Below are 13,752 nucleotides of genomic sequence, written 5' to 3'. Positions count from 1 at the left end.
AAGAGTAAAGAATGGGTTCAAACTTAAGCAACCATCAACTTGACATAGACTGCTATATGCAGAAGATGTTATATATAAACCTAACAGTAACCACAAATCAAAAACTAGTAATATGCAAAGATATGCAAAGATAAAAAGAAAGGAATCCAAGTATATAATAAAAGAAAACCAGCAAACCATGGAAGAGAGAAAGAAAAGGATCAGAGAAACTATATGAAAACAACCACAAAACAAGTAACAAAAAAATGGCAATAAATAAGCATTTATCAATAATTACTTTGAATCTAAGTGGACTAAATGCCCCCCAAAAAAATATAGGGTGACAGAGAAGATAAAAAAAACAAGACCCATCTGTATGCTGCCTACAACAGACTCATTTCAAACTTAAAGACACCTGCAGATTCAAACTGAGAGGGTGGAGAAATATTTATCACACAAATGGATGTCAAAAGAAAGCTGCAATGCTTCTATCGGACAAAACAGACTTTAAAACAGTCTGTACCGGGCACCTGGGTGGCTCAGTGGGTTAAAGCCTCTGCCTTCAGCTCAGGTCATGGTCCCAGGGTCCTCAGGGTCCTGGGATCAAGCCTCGCATCGGGCTCTCTGCTCGGCAGGGAGCCTGCTTCCTCCTCTCTCTCTCTGCCTGCCTCTCTGCCTACTTGTGATCTCTATCTGTCAAATAAATAAATAAAATCTTTAAAAAAAAAAAAACAGTCTGTACCAAGAGACAAAGAAGGACTCTATAAATAATAAAGGGGACAATTCAATAAGAATATATAACAATTGTAGATATTTATGCCCCTAACATGGGAGCACCCAAATACATAAAAGAGTTAATAACAAACATAAAAATCAACAGTAATAACAGTAATTATAGGGGACTTTAACACCCCACTTATATTGATGGACAAATCACCCAAACAGAAAATCAACAAGGAAACAGTGGCTTTGAATAACACACTGGACCAGATGAATTTAACAAATATATACAGGATAGCAGAATACACATGCTTGTTAGAGGCACAAAGAACATGCTCCACAATAGATCACATATTAGTCCACAAAACAACCCTCAAAAAATTCAAGATCAAAGTCATACCATTCATCTTTTCTGATCACGATGCTATGAAACTAGAAACCAACCACAGGAAAAATGTGGAAAGAACACAAATACACGGAGGTTAAATAACATGCTACTGAAAAATGAATGGGTTAACCAAGAAATCAAAGAAGAAATCATAAAGTATATGGAAACAAAAAAAAATGAAAACACAATGGTCCACAAGTTCTGGGATGCAGGAAAAATGGTTCTAAGAGGGAAGTTTATAGCAATAAAGGCCTACCTCAAGAAGAAAGAAAAGTCTCAAATAACCTAACTTTACACTTAAAGGAGCTAGAAAAAGGACAACAAACAAAACCTAAAACCAGCAGAAAGAAGGAAATAATAAAGATTAGAGCAGAAATAAATGATACAGAAACTAAAAAAACAAACAAAAAAATAATAGAACAGATCAATGAAACCAAGAGCTGGCTGTATGAAAAAATCAATAAAATTGATAAACCTCTAGCCAGACCAACCAAAAAAAAAAAAAAAAAGAGAGAGAGAGAAAGGACCCCAATAAATAAAATCACAAATGAAAGAGGAGAAATAACAACAAACACCACAGAAATACAGTTGTAAGAGAATATTATGAAAGACAATATGCCAAAAAATTAGACAATCTAAAAGAAAATAAATTCCTACAAACATATAAACTACCAAACCTGAAGCAGGAAGTAACAGAAAATTTGAATAGACTGATAAGCAGCAAGGAGATTGCAAGAGTAATAAAAAAACTCCCAACAAATTAAAGTCCAGGACCAGATAGTTTTACGGGCAAATGCTACCAAACATTTAAGGAAAGAGTTAATACCTATTCTTCTCAAACTATTCCAGATATTAAAAGAGTAAGGAAAACTTCCAAGCTATTAGGCCACTATCACCCTGATACCAAAACCAGATAAAGACACCACACAAGAGAACTAGAAGCCAGTATCTCTAATAAACATAGACACAAAATCCTCAAAAAAATACTACCAAAAGGAATCCAATAATACATTAAAAAAGTCATTCACCACAACCAAGTGGGATTTATTCCCGGGATGCAAGGGTGATTCAACATTCGCAAATCAATCAACATGATATAATACATCAATAAGAGAAAGGATAAAAATCCATGTAATCATTTCAACAGATGCAGAAAAAGCATTTGACGAAGTACAATAATCACCCATGATAAAAGCCCTCACAAAGTGGGTTTAGAGGGAGCATACCTTGACATAATAAAAGCCATATACGAAAAACCCACAGTGAACATCATACTCAATGGGGAAAAAACTGAGAGCTTTTCCCCTAAGGTCAGCAATAAGATGAGGATGTCTACTCTCCAAAAAGTCGGGTTTTTTAAAGACTTTATTTATTTACTTATGGGGGGGGTGGGCGAGGGGAGGAGCAGAAGGGGAGAAAGTAGAAGGGGACAGACTCTCAAGCAGAGCCCAACATGGTGATCGATCCCATGACACTGAGATCATGACCTAAGCCGAAACCAAGAGTTGGATACTTAACCTACTGAGCCACTCAGGTGTCCCTACTACACCACTTGTATTCAACTTGCACTGGAAGTCCTAGTCATAGCAATCAGACAACAAAAAGAAATAAGAGGTATTCAAATTGGTAAGGAAGAAATAAAACTTTCTGATTTGCAGATAACATGATACTCTATATAGGAAATCCCAAAGACTCCACTAAAAAACCACTAGAACTAATATATAAATTCAGTAGAATTACAAGATACAAAATTAATATGCAGAAATCTATTGCATTTTTATATACACTAATAATGAAGTAGCAGAAAGAGAAATCGAAGAATCAATCCCAATTACAATTGCACAAAAAATAATAAGATACCTATGAATAAACCTAACCAAAAAGGTGACAGACCTATATACTGAAAACTATAAAACACTGATTAAAGAAACTGAAGACATAGGGGGCACCTGGGTGGCTCAGTGGGTTAAAGCCTCTGCCTTCAGCTCAAATCACGATCCCAGGGTCCTGGGATCAAGTCCCACGTCGGGCTCTCTGCTCAGTGGGGAGCCTGCTTCCTTCTCTCTCTCTGCCTGCCTCTCTACCTACTTGTGATCTCTGTCTGTCAAATAAATAAAATCTTTAAAAAAAAAAAAAAAGAAAGAAAGAAACTGATGACATAAAGAAATGTACAGATATTCCATGCTCATGGATTGGCAGAACAAATACTATTAAAATGTCTTTATTACCCAGAGCAATCTCTATCCAAATACCAACAGCATTTTTCGCAGAGCTAGAATAAACAATCCTAAAATTTATATAGAGCACAAAAGACCTCGAATAGCCAAAGCAACCCTAACAAAGAAAACCAAAGCTGGAGGCATCACAATTCTGGACTTCAAGTTACATTACCAAGCTGTAGTGATCAAAATAGTATGGAACTAGCAAAAAAACAGACATACAGATCAGTGGAACAGGACAGAAAACCATAAATGGGCCCATAACTCTACCATTAATTAATCTTCGACAAAGCAAGAAAGAACGTCCAATGGAAAAAAGACCGTATTTTCAACAAATGGTGTTGGGAAAACTGGACAGCTACATGCAAAGAATGAAACTGGACCTTTTTCTTACACCATACACATAAAAATAAATTCAAAATGGATTAGAGACCTAAATGTGAAGGACTCCTGGGGGACTCAGTCAGCTAAATGTCTGCCTTAGACTCAGGTCACAATCTTGAGGTCCTGGGGTCACGTCCTACGTCGGACTACTGCTTACTGGGGAGTCTGCTTCTCCCTCTCCCTCTGCACCCTCTCTCAAATACATACATAAATAAATCTTAAAAAAAAAAAAACTAAATGTGAGAACTAAAACCATAAAAATCCTAGAAGACAGCATAGGCAGTAATGTCTCTGACATCAGAAAAGCAAAACTTTTCTAGATGTCTCCTGAGGGAAGTGAAATAAAACCAAAAATAAACTACTGGGACTTCATCCAAATAAAAAGCTCTGCACAACGAAGGAAACAATCAATAAAACTAAAAGGCAATCTACAGAATGGCATAAGATATTTGCAAATGACATGTCTGATAAAGGGTTAGTACCCAAAATATAAAGAACTTATAAAATTCAACAGCCAAAAAACAAATAATCTAATTAAAAAATGGGCAGAAGACTTGAACAGACTTTTCTCCAAAGAAGACATACAGATGACCAACAGACACATGAAAGGATACTCATCATCAGGGAAACACAAATCAAAACTACAATGAGGTATTACCTCACACCTGTCAAAATGGCTAAAATCAAAACCACAAGAAACAGTTAAGTATTGGTGAAGATGTGGACAAAAAGGAACCTTCTTACACAGTTAGTGGGAATGTAAACTGGTACAGCCACTCTGGAAAACAGAATGGAGGTTTCTCAAAAGTTAAAAATTGGGGCACCTGGGTGGCTCAGTCAGTTAAGCGTCTGATCCCAGGATCCTGGGATCAAGCTCCACATCAAGCTCTCTGCTCAGTGGGGCGGGAGGGCTGCTTCTCCCTCTGCCTCTGCTTGTGCTCTCTCTTGCTCTTTCTCTCCCAAATAAATAAATAAAATCTTAAAAAAAAAAAAAAGTTAAAAATAGAGCTTTGCTATGATCCAGTAATTGCACTACTGGGTATTTACTCCCAAAATACAAAAACACTAATTCAAAGGGACACATGCACCCTGATGTGTATAGCAGCATTATTTACAATAGCCAGGATATGGAAGCAGCCCAAGTATCTATTGATAGATGAATGGACAAGAATGTAGTATGTGTATACACACACACACACACACACACACACACACACACAATGACTACTACTCAGCCATAAAAAAGAACAAAATCTTTTTTCATTTGCAATGATGTAGATGGAGCTACAGAGTATAATGCTAAGTATAACAAGTCAGTCAGAGAAAGACAAATACCATATGACTGTACTCCTACATGGCATTTAAGAAGTAAATGAGTAAAGGAAAAAAAAGAAAGAGAGAGAGAGAAAAAAGAAAGAGACTCTTAACTATAGAAAACAAATGGATGGTTACCAGAGGGGGGTGGGTGGGAGAGTAGGTGAAATAGGTGATAGGGATTAAGGAGGGCACTTGTGAAGAGTACCAGATGATGTATGGAAGTGACGAATCACTATATTGTACACCGAAAACTAATATAATACTGTATGTTAACTATACTGGAATTTTTTTTTTAAAGCAGAAATGATGGGATTTGCTGGTGGAGTAGGTATGAAGTAAGAGAGAAACAGAGAAGATGAAGAGGGCCATCCAATTTTTGTTGTAGGTAAATGATCAGTAGAAATATCTTTTGTTTTTTCAATTTCTATCATGAGTCATAGCTTAAAGAAAGCTTTTCTAAAAGTTATAAAAATGTACATAAATATGAGCAAGATAAAAGTATCAAGGTCAAATCCAATACAAAGTTATTCTTAGAAAAGAGAAAATAAGAAACAGAATAATGTCCTTTCAATGAACACAGACCAGAAAGATATGCCTATGAAAAATATCAAAACTATAATCTACTACTTCTAAAAAAGTTTTTAAAAATTAACAAAATTATCAAAATATGAAAGAAACAATGCAACTTAAAATTAGACAACCAAAATATTAAATAATAAAATTCATTTAAAAAATTACCAAAAAAATTACAAAATTCAGACTAAACTAGAAAGAATATAGGAGTAAATGAACACAATGGATGGTGCCTTAAGACAAACAGGAGGAAAGGAGGAAAAAAAAAGAGATAGAAAGTATTTGAGAGATGAAGTAGTCAGCACTGACTCTAAAAGTTATCCAACCCACGATGACCACAGTTCATGAAAGAGAGCTAAAGGATGCAACAGTACAAACTGTAATACAGAGAAAAGACCTGAAACTACATTTTAAAGGACCACACCCCTTACTGATGACTATCACCTACAGTACCCAATATGAAAACATATTCTAGTAAAATTACTGAAACAAAGCACAGCACATAAGGGGGAGAAAAAAACAGATTATCACCATCACACTTTCACAGAGGAAGAATATGTGATCCAAAGATTTACCACCAAGAAAAGCTAACTTTCAGGTTTGGGCCCAAACTGTCATGAACAAGCTGATCCCAAGGCTGCCATCCTCTGAGTCTTGCTGAATAACTGACTAGAGAGTGAGCTTCAGACAATCATAATGAAAAAAGAGACAGACAAAGGACTAGAAGTGAGCATTAAACAGAGTAAAACTAAGACTGAAAGAAGTATAGTGTGTAATAGCTATTATGCTTTAGTAGACATAGTATATTTTAATAAAGTTGGGAGAAAGAAGAGAGCTAAGACAAAAAGTTTTTTAGCCATTTTTAGGAATTATATTCCATGTTTGTTTGTATTAGAATTGAATCGTGAGTCCATTGCTTATGCAACATGAGATAAAGCAAATGAATAATTGTGAGATATTCTAATTCTGTCATCCCTGTCTAACCAGGATTTTCAGTATAGAAGAAAACAGATGTAACAGAAGAGGCTAAATAGAAACCTTGCAGTTCTGAATTTGAATCTAATGTATCAGTATGGACTCAAAAGAAAGTCAGTCAGTGGACTGCCTAAGCATTCATCCTATCTCTGTTTACTGAAAAGGTCTAGAAACAATGATAGCCCAGTAATCTGAAATGCCATCTCCATTAAAAGACACCAAGGAAGATTCCAGGTGGAGGGCAGGAACTACATGACAAGCCTAAAGCATCTTGTCATATCATACTGCATGGAGGTTATCAATGGACCATCAAAGTCATTTCCAGAGACAAACTGAAGAGGTTTCTATGTCTAGAGATGAGATAATTTGAGCTTCAATAGGATCATAATCACAATTATCAAAGCCCGTCATATGTGTTTAAATTCATGAATTCACAATGATATAAAAGAAAAAAAACTCTAACTGACCACCTTCAAAGAATGACAGGGAATGAATTCATTCTCTTAAAAAGAGAAGTGGGAGGGAAAAAGAAAAAACAACTCAAGCTTTTAATCCCTTCTTGCTTATGCAAACAGCACCCCTGGGTAACCAACTAAAGGATGAGGGAAAGTATCTCTTTATAAAGTATTCCAGCTAATAAGAAAGAAAGGAACGAAATAATTAGAATGGCCCCATTTTGCAACCCCAGTGGATTAACAGCCTCGGATTCTGAGCATCAATAGCTGCTAACATCACATTAAGGAAAGATAAGCGGCAGGTACTTCCAGGTGCTAGGATACAACTACCAATGGTCTTGCCAAAGGGACTAAACTACTTGCAGCTCAAATCAAGGCAAATTTGCAGAAAGACAAGGTTGAAGAACAGGCTGAAGTACAGCAAGGGTATACAAATCCAGGCTGTAGGGAAGCCCAAAGGGTCAAAAGCCCAGGTTCCTCAACAAATACCTTGCTGAAAAATGGAAAAAGAAAATAAAGGAAGAAATAAAGTTACAATAAGAAACTTAAAAGATAGAAACTAATTAAAAAGAGACTTAAGAAGAGGAAGCACTCTTAGGTAATAAAAACTGTCCAGGGGCGCCTGGGTAGCTCAGTGGGTTAAAGCTTCTGCCTTCGGCTCAGGTCATGATCCCAGGGTCCTGGAATCGAGCCCCGCATCAGGCTCTCTGCTCAGTGGGGAGCCTGCTTCCTCCTCTCTCTCTCTCTCTCTCTGCCTGCCTCTCTGCCTACTTGTGATCTCTGTCAAATAAATAAATAAAAATCTTAAAAAAAACAAAAAACAAAAAAACAACTGTCCAGAAATACAGGTCAGCCTTATTTCCAAATGAGGACAGAAATCAGTTTAGTGGGAACACAGTAAGGGCTTCTAGAAATGGGCACAGGACTTCTAAATCTGAGTTTTGGTGACTAAGGCATCCACCTAATAATTGTTAAGCTGAACAATCACTTTGCATGATTATCTGTTTCATATTTTGAAAAAAAAAAAAAAGTTTTTATTAGATAAGTGGGAGAAATCATTATAAACCAATTCCATAGCTTCTTTTCTATAAAATGATGATGGTTACTTCTACTGATGCAATTATAGTGCTCTAAGGGCAATCCCCCCCACCTCCTCCCCCTGGGCCAGCACTGAATACCTGGTATCTTCACTGTGCCACTGGAGGAAGTGTCGTCCGTGTAGGGATGGCTACTCTCTACCACCACAGGCTGAGAGGACAAGCGGCCGCTCTGCGAGTCTGTGGCTACGTCCTCCAGTTCGGTGACACAGAGTTCCAGCAACATATCTGCCACCTGGTGGAGGAAACAGGGGCACAGATCAAGTCATCAGGATGCTACCCCTGCTAACCCTGCTCCAGGTCTTTCCACAGGGACAGGGTGGCAGAGGGGAGCACTTGGGAATTTGAGAAAGCTAGTTCAAACCAGGGCTTGGTTCCCTCACCTATAGCATCAAAATAGCACAGAGCTCACAGAGGTGCCCATATATGTATACATGCGGCTGGGAGGTGCCTGACATATGTAAGACACTCAATATATGCCAACTGAAGAAACTGTGATCACAACAGTTTCTTTCTATACCAAGACAAGATTACTTCCGTGGGAGGAAAAATCTTTGTCAGGAATAAAATATAAAGGGAAGGAGCAGAAAGGTGACAAAAATGACCAAAATCCAGGAAGACACCAGGGGGCAAGCAGGAGTGGGCAGGAATAAAGAAGAATGATCTAGCCATCCAGGCCAAACAGCAGCAAAGTATCTGGAACGAGGGACTATAAACAGAAACATAAGTAGGAATTTCTCTTGACCCAGGACATTAAGAGGCAGCCCCCTGTACCATATTCCCTCAACAATCCATGATGTCCTTAATTTCATTTTAAAATTTTAGTGATTCACACCACTGAAGTGGACAACACTGGTGATTATAAACTCCTTGATTTCCATTTTTAATAACAAATAAGAAGGGGTGCCTGGGTGGCTCAGTCAGTTAACTGTCTGCCTTTGACTCAGGTCATAATCTCAGGATCCTGGGATCGAGCCCCATTTTGGGCTCCCTGCTCAGCAGGGAGCCTACTACTCCTCCTTCCCACTTGTGTCCTCTCTCATTCTCTCTCTCTCTCAAAGAAATAAAATCTTTTAAAAAAATAAGAATATGTTATTATAGCCAATAATGACCAGCAAATTTTCTAAATTCAGAAAAAAAAAACAACTATTCTCTAGTCCATACTTTTCGGGAATGATCCTTTCCTCTATTTTTCCTCATATCTAGATAACAAACAGATTAGCTTGGCAAACAGTTTTTTATTGATGGCAAACTAAAATCACTGCCATGTAGTAAGTATTAGGACTATAAATTCATACATCTCTCTTTCAAGAGTTCCAAACATTAGGTCAGGATAGGACACAGGACTAGCATCTTGTCACTGGTCAGGACAGTTTGAAGACAATCCTATCTTTGCTTCTGCCTCTCCTTGAACCTGCTATGGATGTGTGTCACTGAGACACAGATGTTGGTGTCATCAAACACCTACTGCACAGCCCACAAGGGGTCTTCTGGGCTGCATAATCTTCCTCTGACAAAACCATCATTCCTTCAGGAGGGATCAACAAAGCTTCTCAGGAGACAATGACATAGGGGTCATAGGTGTGGCTCTGCCCTCCACCACCATTTCTCCCACCCACCAGCAACCTGAGTGTCCATGAGACAGAAAAAACCTCTCAGAGCCTCAGTTTCCTCATCTTTAAACAGAGAACACCAACACCTAATCTCGTACCAAGAATGTACCAGAACCGGGCCTGGCAAGTATGTGTGTCAAATGCTGGGCATTATGACTTTAAATCCATGTCCTCATTCATATCCTTTCCTCTCACAAATGCAGTAAACTTATAAAAAAAATTAAACTTTTGCTTGCGGCAATTCATTTTGATTTAATATCTCAGAATTAGCAAAGTAACTTGCCTCAAAAAACTAGAAAGTAGGAAACCTACCTCCTGTTCTTCCTGAATGCAATCAAGAAATAACAAACCCCAAACCATTTACCATCTACCAAACCATTTACTGTTTTCAAGACCACTCAACCATACTTAAGTACCTTCTTGTTTGGGTGGTAGTGATATGGGGCCCAGAGAAACACAGATTACGTATCTGTAGAGAGCACATGGCATCAGACTCCCTGATGTGGCCAGCTCTAAAAGGCAGAGCAAGGCCATTGATAAATAATAGTCCTTAAGGAAGCCAGAAAACTTAAGGACTCATCAATCCAATTTCTAAGATACACTGATAAGATACTGACTTTAATATTCTACACTAGCCACATGTGCCTATACAAATTTAAATTAATTAATTAAATTAATTAATTTAAATTAAATTTAATTTAATTAAAGTTAAGTAAAATGAAAACTTCAGTTCCTCAGGTACACTAGTGATATTTGAAATAGTCAACAGCTACACGTGACTAGAGGCTATCACACTGAATGGCTCAGCTACAGAACACTGCCACCATAGCAGAAAATCCTACTGGATCCAGTAGGATTTAACATTGTAGTATTGGACCATAAAGAGTGAGGTTGATGGAATAAAAGAGTCCATAAATGGACTGAAATATATACAGAACTTTTTCAAATCATTGAGAAAAGGATGGAATATTCAATAAACAGTGTTGGACAACATGCTTGCCATCTAGGAAAAAATAAAGCTGGATCCCTACCTTATTCCTTACATTAGGATAAACCCCAGACGAGACGCCGGGGTGACTCGGTTAAGTTTTTGACTCTTAGTTTCGGCTCAGGTCATGATCTCATGGGTTATGAGATGGAGCCTCATGTTGGGCTCTGTGCTTAGCAAGGAGTCTCCTTCAAGACTCTCTCCCTCTGACCCTCTCCCCTACTCGCTCACACTCTCCCTCTCTCTCTCTCCAAAGTAAATAAATAAATCTTTAAAAAAAAAAAGATAAATCCCAGATGGCTCAAAAATATAAATATAATAAACAAAATCATAAAAATAATTAGAAGAAATCTGAGAAAATTTATTTAAATAATGTCACATAGGTAAACATTTTTTCAGCATAATACAAAATCCAGATTTCACTAATGAAAAATACTGGCAGATCTGACTTCATAAAAATTAGAAATTTCTAAATGGCAAAAAGTACCAAACTAAGGTCCAAAGGCACATTGGGAGGACAACTGAAGCACATATGACAGAGAAAGACTTACTTACTAAGATTCCTTCTAAACTGCTTCTACTTCTAAACTGCTTCCTTCTAAACTGCTATCTACTAGAAGATTCCTTCTAGTAGATATTCCTTCTAAACTGCTTCCTTCCTTCTAAAGAGTCCTTCTAAACTGCTATCTACTAGAATAAAATCAAGCACAAGATACAGCATGATGACAACAGTAGCATATTCCCTGGACAGGAGGCCCACAGTACCCATCATGTGGCTCACCTGTGGGTAGGCGGTACCCATGCCAGACAGCACAGCTGAAAGCACGTCCCTGCCCTTTTCCCCTGCCCGGCTACACACGGACAGCTTGAGCAAGTCCACCATGACTCGGGTGTCATCCGCAACCAGCAGACTGGTGAACTCATCCAAGGACTGAGGTTCAGGGCCTGATGCTTTATTTTGGCTTTCAACATCCTAAAAAGTCCAACAATTAAAATGAGGAGTAATACATTTAGAAACAGTCACCAATTTATTAATGAACTCAAAGGATATGTAACTACTACTGATGAATAAAGGGCTTTAGAAGGCCTTTAAGATCATGATATGCCAGATTAAGAAATGACATACCCATAAAATTTTCATCACTATGTACTATGCTTTCAAGACCAATTAAATGTTTTTTAATAGAAAGTTATTCTTTTTATTTATCTTATTTTTTTTTATTATGTTAAGTTAGCCACCATAGAGTACATCATTAGTTTTTGATATAGTTTACAAAATACCAACAGTATCTGTGAAAAGTATGACTAAACTACAAATCACAATTTATACTTTAACCAAGTTCATAAGGTAGCTTGGAATGAAGTCACACCATGTAAAATCTACCACCCCATCCATAAGATATGCATAGGAATTTCGTAAAACTAAATCTGGAATTTACATATTTTATCTATAGCCTCCCCATAATTATTTCCTAGAATCTCATTTAAATTGACTTGTTGGCTGGTATATAGCACATTAGCCACCTACTCTTTTTCCTTGGGTTCTTTGAAAATGAAAATAGATATTCTCCTTTTACTTTTCATTTACACTATGTCAGCTAAAACTCTTTGCACCTGTGATCATTTTCTTCTTTCCCTTCTTTGGCAGGGGAAAGAAGCTACTTATTTGTCTGCATCACTATCTGTTCCCTGACCTCATGACGATGTCGCACCCAGGAATGCTGCCTCACAGCCTCCTATCTAACACCCTAAGAGCCTCTTGGGAGCTGGCAGTGGGATCTGACTTATAGAAAAGAATAAGAAGACATCAGAGGTGGGAAATTTTGAGCTTAGAGGGAGTGGGAAACACTGAGACCCAGGACCTTCTAGTTTCCCAGACAGAGTCTGGCTCACCAGGGAAGAAAAAGATGCCAAAAGTGCCTCTCTTCTTTTCTCCTGCTTTCAGGATCTCAGCAAAACTAGTACCAACTCTTTCCAGAAACAGCAATGAACTAGGGGAAGCACAGCCCCACTTAGGAAATTTAAGGGGAATGGGACACATCCAATGTGCAAGTTCCATTGACTTAGGTCCTGGACACCACACTTCTCTGAGCTAGAACAGTTTCTCCCTTTAAAGAAACAGACCCTGCTCCTACCTCTGCATGGAGACCCAGGGAACCCATTAAGTGAAGTTGGTCAGAAATTGTAACATCCCAGCATCTCACTCACTGAAGAGCAGCAAAAGCATTCAGTGGAATATATTAACCACATATAATACATGTGATTAATACTAGCCTAAAACTAATATGCAAATTACTTTACCATGATTTATGAACCATACCAAAACTGAAACGACAGGAATCTAGGGGCATAATAATCTGGATAACGCCTATGTCTCGTAAATAAATTAGTAGGAAAGAAATTCCTCTCCTACCCAAAAGCAAATATTTTGAATAATTCAGCATAATTTATGCATTAAATCCTCACCCTAGGAGATTGCCAAGTATTAGAAGTTAAATATAGATATCTAATCTATAAATAATATTTTTCATTACCAGAGATAGTTACGAGTAATTTCTATAGGACACATTTTTTTCAGCATTAATAGCATAATAAACCAAGAGTTCCAAGTATAATTGAAAATAATGCATATTAAATAGATGATGGGGACTAAGGAGTGTACTTGTTATGATAACCACCAAGTGGAAGTGTTGAATCACTATATTGTACACCTGAAACTGATATTACACTGGAATTTAAATAACAACTTAAAAAATAAAAAAAAGAATGCATATTTGTCCCCAAAGGCGAATATGCTGGCAAGGGAGAGAGTGTTAGCAGGTACAATGGCCTGGCATAGGGAGCACCTAAGTGGCTCGGGAAGGTGTCCATATGTGGGGGTGGCTGGTGTGGCCAGCATGGGAGGTGAGAGAGAAGTCACAAATCAAGCAGGTGAAAGGTCATCCTTGCAGAAGTTAGACTGGTTCTGAGTGTCAGAAGCTGTGCAGAGAAAGGAGTGTACCCAGGTGGGGGAGGAGTGGCTTCTTAAGGGGAACTAAATAAAC

At 37.8% G+C, this 13,752-nt stretch overlaps 1 protein-coding gene across 1 annotated transcript in view; it reads right to left on the bottom strand.

Moving 5' to 3' along the window:
• Positions 1–13,752, bottom strand: part of LOC111161922 (E3 ubiquitin-protein ligase HERC2) — a 232,403-nt gene that overhangs the window by 45,086 nt on the left and 173,565 nt on the right. The window contains exons 69-70 of the mRNA XM_022525994.1: positions 11,490–11,681; positions 8,189–8,342 (exon numbers count right to left, since the gene is read on the bottom strand). Of these exons, the coding sequence (XP_022381702.1) occupies positions 8,189–8,342; positions 11,490–11,681 (346 nt within the window). The remainder of the gene's footprint in view (positions 1–8,188; positions 8,343–11,489; positions 11,682–13,752) is intronic.

This window comes from Enhydra lutris, unplaced genomic scaffold (genome assembly GCF_002288905.1).
Source record: "Enhydra lutris kenyoni isolate GAN:26980312 unplaced genomic scaffold, ASM228890v2 scaffoldscaffold87, whole genome shotgun sequence".
Taxonomy (NCBI): domain Eukaryota; kingdom Metazoa; phylum Chordata; class Mammalia; order Carnivora; family Mustelidae; genus Enhydra; species Enhydra lutris.
This window is presented reverse-complemented; position numbering and strand designations above follow the sequence as displayed.